The sequence below is a fragment of the Lipophrys pholis genome (genome assembly GCF_963383615.2).
Source record: "Lipophrys pholis genome assembly, chromosome: 4".
NCBI lineage: Eukaryota > Metazoa > Chordata > Actinopteri > Blenniiformes > Blenniidae > Lipophrys > Lipophrys pholis.
The window spans coordinates 23,922,702-23,939,213 of record NC_137637.1 but is presented as its reverse complement, the minus strand read 5'-3'; the positions used below and the strand labels follow the sequence as shown (position 1 = coordinate 23,939,213).

Below are 16,512 nucleotides of genomic sequence, written 5' to 3'. Positions count from 1 at the left end.
CGTCACAATACAAACAGGGAGAGACAGACAGACAACCACACACATTCACATGAACGCCTACAGGTCATTTAAATTCCTCTTTTCACTGTAGGAAAACTGAAGCGCCTGAGAAAACGCCATGCATTCACAGGGCGACCATGCAGACTCCACACAGAAAGGCCCTTTCAAGCCACACCGAGAGTTGAACCTCCACACCACTGAGCATCGTTTTAAAAGCAGTACACAATATAAAAACTGAAAACAAGATTTCTATTCAACATAAATTGTACATTAAGACTTGTGCAGTCGGCAGGCCTGCCACATCGCGAGAAGGCCCCTGGATCAAGTCCAAGTGTGCATGTTCTACATGAACAAGCGTCGGTTTCCTGCCAGTAAAAATGTGAATAAGTGTGTGGTATTGTCTGTCTCTTTGTGTTTACGTTGTGATGGGAGGCAAAACTTATCCAGGGTTTTTGGGATAAACTCCAGCTTCTGCAAACTGAAATTGAATAAATCAGAATATAAAATAGATGAATTAAAAAATAAAAGGCTTCACGTTTTGTTTCTTAATTCACCCAGTGAGCTGGGACGAACAACCCGAGACCCTGCACTGGATAACGCAGTCTTGAAGGAGGAATCTAAAGCAGTGAAAGGTTCTCCGGTCTTTTTTGTCACAGTGAGAAAACTTGCTGTCCGATTTATTGACAAACTCAACGGAGGATCAAGTCCTAATCTTGTGTGAATATTCTAACAGAACGCCTTTACACCAAACAGTTTAGGAAAGAGCATAACGGCATTTCACCACTAGGGGGAGTACTTGAGCTAAAAACCAAGTGTATCCTCTCGCGCTGCATTTCAACAGTGTGAACGAATCAAATTCCAACTTTTGTTATAGAGAAGTTGACAGAAAAGTTATACTGTAAAAAAGTAAAATATCAAACAAAATTCTAACACATCACAGGTGTAATCTTTTATTCAGTCATGATTTCAAAAGAATTGTGATCACAAAAGTAATAAGTTAATATAAAAAAAAAAAACAACAACCTTGAAATATACACATGTATTAGAAGCATATGCTCCTCCGATGATGTGAAACAACTCAAAATAACATCATGGTAGATTCACTTAAACTTTTAAGTTTTGCAAACCTATTTGACCGGAGTTGTAGGTCGCATTAACCGCTTTTGTCAGAAACACTTCTACCCGACACTGCTTCTTCCAAAGCTTCTCCCGGTGGAGTGACCGCCTCTCCGTCTTCACATGTCTGTGCCACTGGTTCCCTAATGGGTGACTGGGGCTGCTTCTTGTTTTTCTTCCTCGCGTGGTACTGGTATATTGCCCGCATGACGTCCGCAGCGGTCCAGTGGTAGCGGGTCAGAGCGTCCTGCAAGGTGAACGGTCCGTCTCTGATGCGTCTCACTCCTTTGCACACTGCCGTGCTGCGCAGCTCAAGCCCGATCTCATGCACAACCTTACGCAGGTATTTCTGAGTTTCGTTGATGCATCGCACCTCTGTGAGAACCAAAACACATGAAAACTGAATCGGTGGTTTTAATTCACGTAGCGACGAGGCGACATGAACTCAACTGTACGGGGATTTACCTAAAGTAAAGTTGGGGGGCTGGAAATGAATACAACGTAGGCCCGTCATGATAGGCGGCGATTTCCCGTCAGGCCGAAGTAAACCCTGAACGGCCATCTCATAGGCTTCCTGCGAGTTCATGTCCACATTGGAATAACTGCAGAGAAGAAAAGAAAACCACACCTACTGGCAGCGATAAAGGGGTTTTATTCCACAATAAATTACAGAGATAAATCACTTTTAATTACAGAAATTTAATGAATATTACATTAAGCCGGCTTACCTGAGCAAAGCCTTCTGATTGGCTCCCTGCAGCATCGCGAGGACTCTCTCCAGCTTCTCCAGTGTAATGTGATCTTGTGGGGAAGCAGACTGGCTTTTTAGAGCAAATAGCTTCGATTGCACATGAAACAGTTGAAACAGTTGAAACACACAGTGCCCTAGATAAGGGCGGGAAATGCCTCGAATGGTAGAACACTTCACAAATACTACGTTGAGAGCCTTTTCATTTTGACGACCCACTGACAAACTTCAAAATAAATGTTCAATGCTGGAACAGATGAGGGAGCATACCATAAGTGGATCTCTCAACAACTTGGCCGGTGTCAGAGAAATCGCGCGACGCAGTCCCAAACTCGCCCTCCAGCGTATAATCCTGGAACAAGTGAGACGACGGTAAACCAGACGATAAGGTTTTCGTCGGCATCGTTAGATGGCCGAAATGATAAATTACCCTTGTGACTTGTGTTTGGTAGAACTCATTCAGGACTTTGTTTCCATTCCCAACAGCCAAAACTGAAAATTTAAAAAGGTGGGAAAAAAGTAAAAAAAAAAAACATCTGAAGGAATTTACAGAATAAATGAATCTTAGCAGTAAACAAATACCCAGAACACCGGAGGAGGAAACGTCAAGGCGATGTCCAACGCCGACTCGAATATGCTGAAATTCAGGTCCTGTCACTACAACACACATGCACACACACTTTAATCAAATGTGATTCACATCATCAACCGATTAGTTACTTCAGACTGCACTCCTGCGGTGAGGACAGACTTCGTCACGATGTTCCAACTCAGTCACAAAATGATGATACATTCTTCCTAATAATGTTGCAGTGACATTAGAGAATAAAACAATATTTTTCTTTCGTAAAACTAAATCAAAATTCAATAAAGGCATATCTTCGGTATTTTGCCAATATTCTTTTTTAATGTGGACAATGTAAACAATAATAAAGAAAAAGATGTCAGGACTTTTTGGGTTTGACGGGTGTTGCCCTATTTTATTTTGGGGGACGGTTTCTTTATTTCACCAAGTCCCAACACTTAATTTTATGGTATTGATTTTTTATTTATTTTTTTGGTAACAGCCTTACTGTGATGTCATTTTTTTGTCTATGTTTATTCAAATAACCAACATTTGTTTGTCTACATCTGTAACCACTCAGAAAATCCCATCCGTCTATACTGTCAAAAAAACTCAAATTAATTTGTACATCAAGGCGGGCGGCCCACTGCCTAAATGAAAAATACAAAAACTACTACTATTCCCTACTTGCCTCAACGCTTCAGCCATAGATGACAGATTGTTGGCCGAGCCCCCACCAGTCGTTCTCTTCCACTGGTTCATCCTGTTACCTGCACTGTCCTGGCTAATAAATCAACGTGGTTGAACCCCAACAAGTATCATGCCAAGCGTGATCTCTCCAGAAGTAAAACCAATCACGTCGATGCTGCAGATTCAGTGATTCTGAACCAGGTGGGGCCCGACCTCCATGAGGTGGTGCCTGTTGAGTGGAGATCCCCCTGCTCCAACCACTTTCTGCACCCTTACCTAAACCAGGACTTTAATCTCCACCCACCGACCCGACCCAGGGTCTATATCCCTACCCTACCTGAACCAGCGTTTTGAGTCTCTCCCCCAATTTGTTCGTCTGTCTAATCCTTTTCTCTCCTCTATCCTCTCACCCCAGCCGGAAAAGCAGAAAGCCGCCCCCTCTGAGCCCAGTTTCTACAAAGGTTTCTTCCTGCTCGACAGAGTTTTTTTTTCTTTCCACAGTCGCTTATGCTTGTTCATGTGGATCTGTTGGGTTTCTCTCTATTAAAAGAACCTAGAAATGACTGTGTTGTATTTGGTGCTATAAAAATGAAGACTTGAATTTAATTGGATTGAAAATATTCATGGGGAGTTGTGAAGCCCTCTTGATCTTAAGAGGCATTTTAAAAAAAAAAAGAAGAAGAAGAGTCCGCATTACGTTAATCATTCATTTATTTATTTATTTTCTAACTATTTCAAAAAGTCTGCAATATGCACAAAGGTAAGCTCAGAAAGTAAGCAGTGAGATAAAAAATGACGAAGCGTCAGGCTCCAGGAAAAGATTAACCTGTCAAAAACAAAGCGTACTAAGAGAGTTACATTGGAAGTGGCTTCATAGAAGCAATGGACAAAAATAGAGCCGAACGCATGTTTTGTGTTGCAAAAACAAAAGGTTTTGAAACTCCAAGCTGAAGCGGCACATGGAGGGTCACCTTTGGGTCCCTCAAGAAAAAGGCTTGGAACCACTGACTTGGATAATGAGACAACTTGGGGTGACGTAATAAGTGCATTTGAATAAACCCAATGACTTTCGATAGCACAATGCTCAAAATAACCATTCAACTCAGTCTCGGGTGCAGTCCTGAGGAAAACGTTTCATGTATGTGGTGATGTAAATGGATGAACAGTAAGGATTTGGCCGAGGAGACACACACACACATACCCAGAGGGTGTTTGGACAGTGCAGGTACCGAGGCTGCAGTCAGGGTGAGTCCTCTGGAAGCTTCTGGATCACAGCTGGGCTGGGCCAAGAAACGCACCTCATGTGGTAGAGCTCGGGGAGGCGTAGCATTCAGACCTAGAGGGAAATATTTAAAGAATAAGGAGCCAACATTTTAAATGTACTACAAAATTTAAAAAACAAACAAACATTAAAGATAATTCTGAGTGCAGATTAAGCTGCAGCATTCCTCGCTGTTACGCGGTGTTATAATGTGTTGTGTTGGGTATAAAAGGCTCCGTATTAAAGCTTATAAAGGCGTGTCACTATCACCTTTGAGGAGATTCGTCTCGATTGTGTCCCGTACGAGTTTCCAGTGCACTCCGGGGGGCTTGTAGACACAGAAAAGTCCTTCTAACCTCCGGAACATCCGGATAGCTGGACTCGCCATTGTGTTAGAAATGTCCGGTCATCCCAGTTTTCTGAAAACATAGATTAGAGGAATTAAACCCCGTTGTTTATGTTGTTTGCTCTGGTAAGAGCGGATTTCCCAGTTGACTTTTTCACATGGACAAGCAAGCATGCGCAAGAAAGGACACCGGATGTTGTGATTGCTCGTTTTGACCATGCTGCCCCCTGCTGGACTGGATGAATCGACACCGATAGCTGTGGTAGCCACAAAAACAAGATGCCTATTTAAGTATTTATACGCAATAATGAGTTTAGTGAATTCAAATGGCCATACTTTAATTCTCAGAAGACATGAAAATGAACATTGTATGTCACCAATCGAAGGCGACTGCTGTGGTGACGGAACGAACCCACGAAGAAGAATCCGGCTAACTTTAGCTGACTGAGCTAACTGTGTTGACGTTTGAGAGAAGGCTTGACCTTTGGTAACGTTGTAAGTCGTATGATTTGATGGTTTGGTTGTGAGCTCTAAGGTATACACGTGCTGTCAGTAAGGGTGTCAAGGAGAGATAGTTGCGATAGTTACTGGTCGTACAAGGATATTGTAGTTTAACTGAAGTTGGTAAATCTATCAATGAACTGCGTCGTCACGCTTTGTAATTATGGCAGTGGTGACGCTACCACATAGTTGAATGACGTCATGTAGTTACTCTGTCCACTGTGAGCTATGTTACTGGATAGCTTCTTGTGCTTCACTTTGTTGTGTGAATGCTGAAGGCGGTGATCCAAATCTTTATCATTATTATTAGAGATCAGTGTCTGTTGCCATTGAGATGCTGAGATGAAAGCAAATCAGAGGAGATCAGCCACTTATTATTTCATTCAGCATCCAAAAGAAGAAGAAGCATTACAGTTCAGCCTTCAGCATTCACACTTGCAAACCTCTAGTTTTCTTTTATCTTGCTTTGCTTGGTGTTCTCTGTGAAACTAGATATCAGGAGATATCTGAAATGTTCTATTTCTGAAATATGAATGTCTGCAATACAAATCCAGTTCAGCTATTCCATATTTTAAAAGGCACGTGTGTTTCTGGTCCTTGGAGAGCTAAAGGTGATATTATCTGTAACATTGATACAGCACATTGTTTGTGGTTCACTACTCATTGTACAGGGAAAGGATGGATACAATTAATAATCAAATAACTGCTGCATTCAAACCAGAGTTTGGATGCAGGCTTGGGTGTGTCATTAGTTTCATTTGTCCTTCAGTTAAATAAAAATTGGATGCACTGGAGTTCGTCTGTGTAGCTCTGCAACAACCAGCCTGGTCAGGAAAGGTCTGAACCCCATCAGAATTTCTGTAAAGCTTTGCGATTGTCTTGTGTTAGTTGCAGGTGTGATGCGGTCTTCGTTGCGCTGGGTGCTGTGGGACGTCAAAGACACCCTGCTGAAGGTGCGTGTATCTGTGGGTGAGCAGTACTGCAAGGAGGCTCGGCTTGTGGGCTTGCACCTCAGTCCTGTGGAGGTCGACGCTGCTTTCCGGCAGGTTTATCAACAGTATTCCAGAGGATACCCCAACTATGGCGTTGCTCAGGGCCTGAATGGAGAAACTTGGTGGATGAAGGTGGTGCGAGACACTCTTACCCGGTGCAGGGTAGAGGACCCGGCTCTGCTGAATACAGTGGCAAACAATCTCTACCACAACTTTTGCACTGCAGACAATTGGGAGGTAAATAACTATTGATACATTTGCATAGATTATGGATCAATCCATTAACTAGTTCTCACATTTTAGTTGTTCCAAGAGTGTGTACACTCGCATGACAGTACTTCATTGCAACATTTGACATAGTTATAATGGAGTTGTGTTTTTTTTGTCAGAAAAAGGTGGATGAACTAGTGTTTGTCATGATTTCTTATGGGTCCTTAAAGCATTTGTCTAAACGATGCAGAGCAACAGTGTAAAGCGGTTTGAATGTTGCTCCTGATGTCAGCTCCAATCGTCAGGTCCGCACATGGATACACTGAATGTGTTTCTTGGTTTTCAGGTATTTCCAGACTCGAAGAAGGCCCTGGAGAGTTGTTCTTCTCTTGGATTGAAACTGGGTGTGGTATCGAACTTTGATGCCCGTCTTGAACAGATTTTACGTGCCTGCGAGCTGCAGTCATACTTCAGCTTTTTAATAACATCGGAAGAAGCCCATGTAGCGAAGCCAAGTCCAGCCATCTTTGAAAAGGCATTGCAGACGTGCGGCGTACCGGCGGGCAGCGTGGCTCATGTTGGTGACCACTACGTGAAGGATTACCTCGCCTCTCAATCCGTGGGAATCCACGGGTTCCTCATAGACAGACACAACAAGCATAGCCAAGCTGACATCCCGTCAGAGCATCGCCTTCGCTCACTGGAGGAGCTGCCGTCGCGGCTTCAGGAGCATCTGGACTAACGGGACACAGTCGGGGAAAGTGGGAATCCTTGAGAATGTGAGGCATGAAGCCACGTTGACCTGAGCCACCTCAACAACATCCTCACTCTCATAGCAGATGAAATACTGGTGATGGGAATGGAGTGATAAGTCTTGATAGTCATGAGTAATGACACATTAATATATAGTTAGAATGTGTAAATTGTATGCACACTGTGTCATTGTCAAACAATTATGTTGTGATGAAAGTGGAAAGAACAAACTTCAAGAATTATTGAAAATAAATTGTACTCGGAACACAGTATAAACAAGTCAAATAGTTGATATAATAAAAGCCAGACTGATTCACCCGCACTGAAGGTGTAGTTATCTGCTTATTTACTGACCAAAACATGGTCTGACGATCTGAAGGTAGTGGGTTCATGTCCCACACCGGGTGCCACCTTCCCCTGGGCTCACCACCCGCAGGAAGGTTCTTAATCGGTGCAATGTGATCTGGGTGACAGTTCTCAGACTGTCCCGGAAAGGGAAAAGCGGGAGAAGATGGATGGATGGATGGATGGAGAAGAATCCCTATCAAAGTCATTTAAAGCATTACTTCTCTGCTTGCGTTGAAGACCTTGTAGATTAATATATTTGGATGAACTACACATAGAAGACATGTTTGTATTTGATACCCAAAATAGGAAGGTAATTCATTTACTGTCATTGTATCATTGTATGTGTAATGGAGAAAGACTGGAGACAAAAACTATATACGAAAAGTATAATTTAATTGAAATGCCTTTTTAATCATCAATTTTCAAATGATTTGTATTATTTCCAAGTCCCTCAAATCTACTAGCTGTGATAAAAGATTGTGAAAAATGTCTCTTTAGCTGGAGTAGGACTGGGGAAGAATCAGGATTAGATGATGGACAAACATTTGTGATAAACCTTTTAGTTTAAGGAAAATTTAAAGTTTTAGGGAAAATTCTGAAATTACTTTGTTCTGGCCACAATGAAAAGTTTTTCTCTTTCCTCTTATAAGATCATTTTATTTACAGAAAATGTTCTATTAGTATTTTCTTCTACTTTTGTGTATCAAAAGATTAATAGTTAATTAACACCAATATTATGTTGAGGTTATCCCGAATGATTGCAGTTGCTCATCTAAAAAAAAATCAATCATTCTTATTACCAGAGTGACTTAGTGGCTGCATAATGAATTTTTTATATATTGATTTTCAAACTTGTAAAATGTTTTTGAAATATTTGTAATTAATATTTAGAGTTCCGCACCATTTCATGTTATACATAACCTAATGCAATTAATGTCAATGGTGATGCAACACAAATTACAACCGAAACAAGGATTCAGTTATTTTGACCTTTTTTAATTGATCAAATTGGGTTAATTTCCAAACCTTCTATTTCTTACAAGCTCATAATTGTGACTTGATGACAGTCCTCGAACTGAGAAAGGAAAAAGAGTTGAAATTCCAGAGATTTCAATGAGTGCATTAGAGAATACTATGACGAGCTGAAATAAGTTTTTGTCCCAAGTGTGAACGCTGGTGGCACCATTTAAATCGGCTCTCCGGCTCAGGCACCGGTGAAAAATTAAATTCCTTTTGAAGGATGTCTGGATGATCTGACCCTTCAGCTGAAGCTACTAAGCTTAGATCATTCCTGTCGGTTGGGTTCTGCACTTAGCAGAGAGGGGACCGAGCGAGGGCTGCCCTAAGCCTAATACCTTTGCAAATACTCTTATTTTAAACCATCTGGTCGGAGGCAGATACTGGGAGTGGTGGTCTGAGGATCAAAAGGGCCGCAGGAGGAACTCCCGGGGAAAAAAAAGTGGCCTTTCAATTCAAAGCCGAGCCCCGGCATCTCGAGGGGAACAAGGTCTTCACGTTCGTCCAAATCAGGTGGAGTTTGCACACCTTCCATCCACTGTCCATGAAACGTAAGTCAAACATTAAGGATGAATTTGTTCCCGCCAGTTTGTATAGTTAAGAGTATTGTGTATCTTTAGAAGAGCATCCACAAGAGCTGCTTAATTCAAAGCTGGTTTAGTGGCTCAGCCAGACGGCTCTAAAGGGCTCCTCAGAAATCCAATTGCAAACATAATGGGATTGCGGAACAAGATGAAGCTTCTCATGCAGAAAGCTAAAGGGAAGGCCCGGAAAGATGCAGCGCGTTATGAGAAGATGTCGACCAAGTGACATACTACGGAAATAAAACACAACATGGGTTGTGTCTTACGTGGCAAAGTCACTTCTGACCACAACTGTTTCACCATTAATGGCTACGGACTCTGTGAAGTAACAAAGACAAATAAATAAAGCGAATGGCTGCATAGAGGAGGGCTAAAACATTTCCTTCAGCTATAAAAGCACTCAGGAGTTCAGCTCTTTGTTCACTTGTGCCTCGGGTTGAGGGGGTTTCGTGTTGGCATTCCTGCATCTTGAAATATTCAGTGAAAGAAAGAGGGAAAAAAAAATTGAAGCAAAGAGCGTCAGAAAATTAGGGTATTTGAAAAGAGAGGAAGGAAACGCATCGAGCTTCAGAAGTGAAAAGAGGGTCACGCGATGAGTTGAGAGATAAGACCCCAGAGACGGAGCTGTGATTAATAGGCCACGTCCATGAGGGGGGGAAAGAAACCCACACACATTTGCATTTTTAATTCTTCATTGGAAAACAAATTCAGATAATCAAGGCTTTCCAAATGTGAGAACAAAAAAAAAAGAAACTGAGGAAGCGAAGGGAAAACTCCAAAGATCAGCAGGAAGGTGTTTTCAGAGGATTTTCCATCGACACACCACATATTCACTTTTGATTTTCACACGTCAATGCTGTAATCAACATAAAGTATCAGATACTGTAAACAAACACACATTTATCGTCCAATCAGAGTCTCCTGGAATATAAAATACCATCGACATTCATCATGGCCACCGTTTTTCTTTTTTTTCTTTAAACAAAAAACTCACGTGCGTAAGATCAATTTGCAATTATTTTTCAGTTACTTCAATCCAAACAAAAAACTGGTTTTTAATTCTAAACTCACATTCAGAGGCTTTTCTTTAGAAGTACTTGAAATCAGAGCAAAGGCAACGCTATAACAAACCATTCTGCTATTCTGTGTTGTCATTTAAAAAAAAAAAAAAGAAAAAGTAAAAGCTTGATTTTGGTGCGTGGCGTGTACGAACCCGTGCTTCTCCCCCCCATCAGTGCTCCATCAGGCAGTAGTATTTGGCATCTCGAATGTCGACGCGTTTTTGTTTTCTTACAAGTGACTACATGGTGCAATGAGTGCAGTTTTTAAATCGATCAACAGTGAGCAAGCTTGCAGAAAAGTGCAACATTACTAAAGTGGTTTAGAATGAAGTGGTCGCCCCATGTGTTGGTTCAGTTATAGCTTGAAATATCAAAAATCTCTGACGCAAGAAACTATTCAAATACAGCCCAAGAATAAAAAAAAAAAAATAATAATTAAAACTGATAAATATATTTCCTCTAGTAGCAACACTCCAGTCATGCAAAGTTTTCTCCGAATCATATGAAAAACAAACAAAAAATGGAACAATTTTTGCATCGCAGTCTTGATGTATAACTGTTGACTGAAGTCCTGGAAATCTTTATGCAGCCAGTCCAGATAACAATTCCTACTCCCGTCGAGTGACGTGAGCTCCTTCCTTAAAAACAGACACTAAAATGTTTGTAAAGCATAATTTCCCACCACCGTAGGTTATTAAAAATGTCCTTAGTGCTTGTAAAGTTGAAGTCTGTGCAAAACATATAAAAAGACAAAAATAGGAATTGGGTCCTTCTGGCAGGTGAACGAATTCTTGTTGTTCCCACAGCCAAATATAAATGTCTCTCCTGTGCAACCGCCACACAGGATTAATGTCCCCATCGATCTTTTCTACCGTCGTCCAGGACAGACGAACAGTAATCAGGACACACAGAATGCCCCATGCAGGATTTCGCAGCAGCTTCCATCTCAGACTTTTGCAGCGGCAGCTGCAAGCTCTCGGTGCACTTCCACAGAGTGTCGTGAACACGTCGCCGGATTGTTGCAGCCGCTGAGAAAAATAGAACGAGGATTTGAACCTCCAATGTCAACAAAAGGCCTACCTCAGTCACACTTTGCCTTTGGCCCGTTGAGCCACGTTGAGTGCAATTGTGAGGGTTTGTGAGGCGGACCAATAAGGGAAACTAAACCAAAAAAAAAAAAAAAAAAAAAAACGTCACGAAACAAACCGTCCATCTTCAAAGACGTCCTCTCACACCACTGAAAAGCAAAACCAAAACAAAATAAAAAAAGACCAACGTTTGCATGAGAATCACATTTTTCTTTTCTTTTCTTTTTTTTGTCTGCTCATTCTATTTTCAGATTTCCATCAACATATTCTTAAACAAACCGCAGATTTTCTTTCCACAAGCGACTACACTTGTGTACTGTACTATGCTCATATTCTTGCCAAAACTTGTTAAAATCAACAAAACACATTCAGTTCTTCAACTCATGTCAACTGTTACTGCTTTCCTTGCACCGGATAAATGAACGCGACTCTGAAAAGGCCCCCCAAATAAAGAAGAAGAAAAACAAGGAAAAGTACCGCTCTCTGACGGATAGCGGGACACTCCATGCTTTTCCGTGACGTAGTAATGCGCGTGGCTCCGTCGCCGACAGTCCCGCCTCCACCAGCAACTGAGGGAGGAAGCGGCGGTGCAGACCACTTAACAAATATGTTGTCAACCCGCCATGAACGCGGTTTGGATTATCAGCCGTCATACAAGTGAATCTGCTTACTGTAAAAGTGTGCACAGCACCATGACGAGAACACACCCAATCACACACAGCACCAGCACTGTGGCCACGGTCTGCGGTCTGTGATTGGTCGCCACGACGGCGAGCAGGTCTGCGTGCTCGCACCGCATCCCCACGAAGCCCGGGTGACACCTGCAACACACGAGGAAAGCCATGAAGGATAAATGATACGACGGAGTGTATCACGGTATGACAGGAGAGAATGGAACACTCCCACAGCCGGAGTTTCTGGGTGAGGGGGGATTTACTGGTATTTCACGGTAAAGCTGCAAATTGCAAACAGCTTGACGGGCCGATAATCCAACATGTTATATTCCATAATAAAAGTTATAGCAATGGCATATGTTGCTGTGGTAAGACGCATAAGAAAATGCACAGACGCTTAAATTTATGGGAAATAAATGCAACTGGTATATTTTAATTTGAAATAGACGCACTTAAGACGTACCGCTTTTTAAAGATCACTTTATTCATCTTGATATTAGTCACATCTTGCTGACTGCACAGACTACTAACGACAAAATCACTCAAGTGAATAAGAAGGCAAATCTACAGGTAGATTAAACGAGCTGCCAGTGTGCAAAACCGCTCAGATGTCCACACTGAAAGATGACTGTATTTTATTATTTATTCATCCTAAAAGAGTTAAGTTAGAAATAAAGGATCAAAGTGTTTTATATTAAAATGTGAAATATACTGTTGGCATCTCTCAGTGCCGCGTGGATGCATGCGTTTGTACTCCGTTAGAAACATCCAAATCACGACCAGGAGTCAGCGGTACTATTTTATCATCAGAAGCCGAATGACTTACACACATGCAGGCGTCTCCTCCAGTATCAGGAAGCGGCACGTGCCATGGAAGCAGAAATGCCGGTGGCTGTCCGGGCAATCGTCGAAATGGAACCTAACGGCCGCCGCCACAAACTCTGCAGGGACGGAGACCATGTTGTTATTGATTTCAACAATACTGCTGCAAGACACAGGCAGCGAGAGCAAACTGTCCTCGTGCTTTCCCACCGACACGTCTGACCGAAATGAAACCGGTTCGGTTGAGTGTGTCAAGCTGGAACCGGGGCAACCCCGTCACTGCTGCGAGGAGAGAGCGCCAACCGCCGCACCACTGTGCTTCCCCCGGGAGAATATCATAACTCTAAAAATACTCTAAGCCTTCAGAGAACTCCAACAGCAACAAGTACTAAATCCTAAAGCTCACACCCACGCCACAATCAGACGACTGAAGCTTTTTTGTCTGCAGTTGCGTGTGGATTTGTGATGGCTTACATCTCCCACTGCACCCAGGAGGGGCGACAATATTCAAAGAAAAACTCCCGGAGAGACACTGCAAACAAAACCTTCGCCGTCTATTGACCCGCTCCGTGACCCAGGAGACAGCAGGTCCCTGCAGGAGCTATAGTTCTCAATGCTGAAGCCTTCAATGCCCCTTCCCGCAGGCACACATCTCGATTTTCACTCCGACAAACTAGACAACGGGGGCAAAGAGTATCGGATTAAATGAACACCCAGACACCACCAAACTTTTCTTACGGACAGGCTGTACAGTCAGACGGACTCGTTGGATATTGACGGACTGGAATCAGTGTCGCACAAGTGTCTGACACAGATGCCACAATGTGGCATTCAGGGTGAGGAGGAGGAAGAACATCCAGACAGATAGCAGAATTACAGCCTCCGTCACACACTTCATTCCAACGGTAAATGGGCTTTTGGATTGCAGCCTACGTGCATTGTCTCCCGCTTTCAGACTCTGTGAAAGCCCTCCGTTGTCCCCGAGGCATCTGCCTACCAACCCCTCTCTCATTCCATGTGATTTTGGCAGTCGAACCAGAGGAGACTCGGCGAGAGGGAGAGGGAGAGGGAGAGGGAGAGGGAGAGAGAGAGAGAGAGAAACCACAGCCTCCAGGGCGAGCGAGATGCCTTTCAGATAATAATTCAATACTTTTAGGTGCAGCTTTGGTGAAACGGATACTTACGTAAACTGCTCATCATCTTTGATTTGCTACAATTGCTGCTCTCGCTCATGCTAATGGGATCAATTACCATTGTGCGCCACTCTGTCTGTATATTGGCGTTGCTTTGTGTCCCAGTGGGAAAGGGTGCCGAGGACCCCCTGCTGTGGGACCGGCACTGCAGTGAGAGTGAATCAGGGGCTGCCAAGAGGACAACTCCAGCTCTGAACATGAAATACATTGACCCATTTTCTTGGGGCAGCTTGACGCTAACCTTGAACATTCAAACGGCTTTTACAGGCCAACTATTTGAGTGGAAACTTACTTTTAGCCGGCCGGATGTTGGCAGTAGTAGCTGCAATGAAGCTTGGGACAGAATTATGCGCACTGCTATTTTTTGGGGCGCTGCTTGTTGAGGCTTCAGCAGCAGCAGCAGCAGAGGTGTTGCTGACTGAAATGGTGGCATTCATAATTGCTGAATTTGTCTCTTCTGCTCCAAATGTAGCGAGTGAACCTGGATAATAAAGTCAGATGGTTTCAATGAGAACATTGGGTGTAATCAGTTACGAGAAGAACGTGTAAACAGTGATCAGGACACGAAGAAAGTAATTTCAGTGTCGAGTTTGAATGTGACATTATCATCTCGCATTACTTACTTTTAACTGCAGGTGTGATTGTCGTGTCCCTGCCGCCGCTGGTGGTGGTTACGGGGCTGCTACTGGAGGGGTTCGAGGCAGCAGTGGAGCGCGTATCGATGGATATGTTTGCTTCAATAATGGTTGAGCTACTCTGCCCTGCTCCAAAGGTAAAGAGGGAACCTGAGAGCAGAAAACACACAGCCGTTCATACATGACACTGTTCTAATGTGGAGAAAAATGAAAGAGGAAACAACAAATCCCTACAGGGATAAAGAACAAGAATACCAAAATAAAGGTTCACCGTAAACTCACCATTAAGTACCACAGACATACTAAAAGTACCTAAAGGAATATAAAAAAAAAAATACATATTACTGTAGGTTTGTTTTTTTTCCCCCCTTTTAGAAATAGAATCAGACATCACATCTTACAATTGATGTGAACAACCTGAAGGTAAATTCGAGCAATCCACCCATAAAGATGTGACCCGGTCTCCAATGTGATATCGATGCTTCATCGAGTAACTGGTACCCAACAATAGTAACAGGGTCACACATTCACTAAAAGGATGAGACCAAAGCACTATAAATACAGCAGGCCCCGCAAAGGCACGCGATTACTTGAGCAGAGCTCGTGAAAAGAGGCAGGATAAATAACTGAAGCCAGAAGATCAGAAGTATACAATGAAGGCCATAAACATCACACAGAAATCGGATTACCCTTTAGGTTATCAGTATACTGACAAGGTAAAATACCAGGTGTAAGTGACAGCATCGAGGATAAACAAAAGACCGTAATAAAGTTCAATTTTGAATTTTAAAAATCACTTCAAATGTTATGAATTGTATTGCACGGATCGTTATTTCAATTTCTAAAAGACTTTCTGCACGACAGTCCAAGGGATTATCTCACAACAGCTCCGTGACATCCAAGCACCATTTCCTCACATTTATATAAATGAGAATTTTCTTTGCGCCGGTTGACTAACCTGAAACTTCTGAGTCGTAGAAAAATCCCTATTCTCCTACGAAAAAAAAAAAACCAGCTACTCACCGCTTATGAGAAAAACTGTATCCCAGAATATCCGTGTCATCATGACGAGCTGTGGCACAAACTGCAGCTTGGGTGAATGTCGGGCGTGTTAAAGACGAAACATCAGTCATGAGTGCTGCAGGAGACCAGCGGCACAAGGAAAACACTCAGTCTGACTGCTGGCAAACACACACGTCTGAACAGACGATCGGTAAAAAAATAAATAAATAAAAAAAACCCAGGCGAGGGACAATCTCACCGAGGATCAGTTTTCTCTCTTGTTTTGTTTTGTTTTTTTCAGTCTCGAGACGTAAGAGCGTTGAACTTCAATTGAGGAAACTCGTGTAATCCTGTGAGAGCTGACCAATTAGAGACCTGAGAGGGAGGGGATCTCATTATGACCTCAACATTGAAGGCTTTCCTGCGCCACACTCTCCTTTTACTCACATATATTTGCGGGGACTTTCAAGTAATTGCGTTCATGCATAGAGATGCTTCAATGAAAGCAACTATACAGATTTTTGCAATTTTGCAAAGCCCTTTGCAAAAAGTCTTTTAATGTTCCCATTTGCATCAATTCGTTCCAGAATGAACAGATTTAGAGTTGTATTTGTTTTTCCTTCAGCAGTGGCTTTGCTGATCCGTCTGTTCATTCATCTGCCCAACAGTTTGATGCAAAACAAAATATATTTTTCGACGACTGGCTGCACTCCCATGACATCTGTTGTGTGCATTAAAAAAAAAAAAAAAAAAAAAACTCCACATGGTAGTTTCCAGTATTTATGGTGAGTTCTTGATCTTTTCTCATTACTCCATCAAGATCAAGAGAGTTTTCCAGGAGAGTGCAGCCATGAAATACCATATATAATTCAAACCTTCTAAACACACAAATAATATCAGTAATGT

General features: G+C 42.5%; 3 protein-coding genes across 7 annotated transcripts; 1 reads left to right on the top strand and 2 right to left on the bottom strand.

Moving 5' to 3' along the window:
• Positions 1–925: 925 nt before the first annotated feature.
• Positions 926–4,914, bottom strand: trub2 (TruB pseudouridine (psi) synthase family member 2). Its single transcript, XM_080462554.1, has 8 exons — positions 4,651–4,914; positions 4,321–4,455; positions 2,447–2,521; positions 2,295–2,356; positions 2,135–2,216; positions 1,845–1,917; positions 1,582–1,718; positions 926–1,491 (listed from the first exon to the last, which is right to left on the bottom strand). Exons 1-8 carry the CDS (start codon positions 4,766–4,768, stop codon positions 1,154–1,156), a joined length of 1,020 nt encoding a protein of 339 aa, XP_080318680.1. The 5' UTR covers positions 4,769–4,914; the 3' UTR covers positions 926–1,153.
• A 3-nt stretch (positions 4,915–4,917) lies between these two features.
• hdhd3 (haloacid dehalogenase-like hydrolase domain containing 3) lies at positions 4,918–8,173 on the top strand. Of its 5 annotated transcripts, none has more exons than XM_080462562.1 (3): positions 4,918–5,017; positions 6,116–6,456; positions 6,776–7,503. In XM_080462562.1, exons 2-3 carry the CDS (start codon positions 6,127–6,129, stop codon positions 7,169–7,171), a joined length of 726 nt encoding a protein of 241 aa, XP_080318688.1. In that variant the 5' UTR covers positions 4,918–5,017; positions 6,116–6,126; the 3' UTR covers positions 7,172–7,503. The 5 variants fall into 5 exon arrangements, with proteins under 5 accessions (XP_080318688.1, XP_080318684.1, XP_080318685.1 ...); XM_080462558.1 differs by having other exon boundaries at positions 4,935–5,221; positions 6,776–8,173; XM_080462559.1 differs by having other exon boundaries at positions 4,949–5,221; positions 6,122–6,456.
• A 1,628-nt stretch (positions 8,174–9,801) lies between these two features.
• Positions 9,802–13,113, bottom strand: tgfa (transforming growth factor, alpha). Its single transcript, XM_080462570.1, has 4 exons — positions 12,781–13,113; positions 11,952–12,101; positions 11,758–11,849; positions 9,802–11,429 (listed from the first exon to the last, which is right to left on the bottom strand). The coding sequence occupies exons 1-4, from the start codon at positions 12,912–12,914 to the stop codon at positions 11,422–11,424; spliced, it is 384 nt and encodes a 127-aa protein (XP_080318696.1). The 5' UTR covers positions 12,915–13,113; the 3' UTR covers positions 9,802–11,421.
• Positions 13,114–16,512: the final 3,399 nt, after the last annotated feature.

Excerpts from the sequence above, each read along its gene's own strand:
- tgfa (XM_080462570.1), bottom strand. The coding sequence starts at position 12,914 with ATGGTCTCCGTCCCTGCAGAGTTTGTGGCGGCGGCCGTTAGGTTCCAT. Across the intron at positions 12,102-12,780 it reads GAGGAGACGCCTGCATGTGT|GTGTCACCCGGGCTTCGTGG; the intron begins GTAAGTCATTCG and ends CGTGTGTTGCAG. Across the intron at positions 11,850-11,951 it reads GTGCTGTGCACACTTTTACA|TTGCTGGTGGAGGCGGGACT; the intron begins GTAAGCAGATTC and ends TTCCTCCCTCAG.
- hdhd3 (XM_080462558.1), top strand. The coding sequence starts at position 6,127 with ATGCGGTCTTCGTTGCGCTGGGTGCTGTGGGACGTCAAAGACACCCTG. Across the intron at positions 6,457-6,775 it reads GCACTGCAGACAATTGGGAG|GTATTTCCAGACTCGAAGAA; the intron begins GTAAATAACTAT and ends CTTGGTTTTCAG.
- trub2 (XM_080462554.1), bottom strand. The coding sequence starts at position 4,768 with ATGGCGAGTCCAGCTATCCGGATGTTCCGGAGGTTAGAAGGACTTTTC. Across the intron at positions 2,522-4,320 it reads ACTGTCCAAACACCCTCTGG|TGACAGGACCTGAATTTCAG; the intron begins GTATGTGTGTGT and ends TGTGTGTTGTAG. Across the intron at positions 2,217-2,294 it reads ACCAAACACAAGTCACAAGG|GATTATACGCTGGAGGGCGA; the intron begins GTAATTTATCAT and ends CACTTGTTCCAG.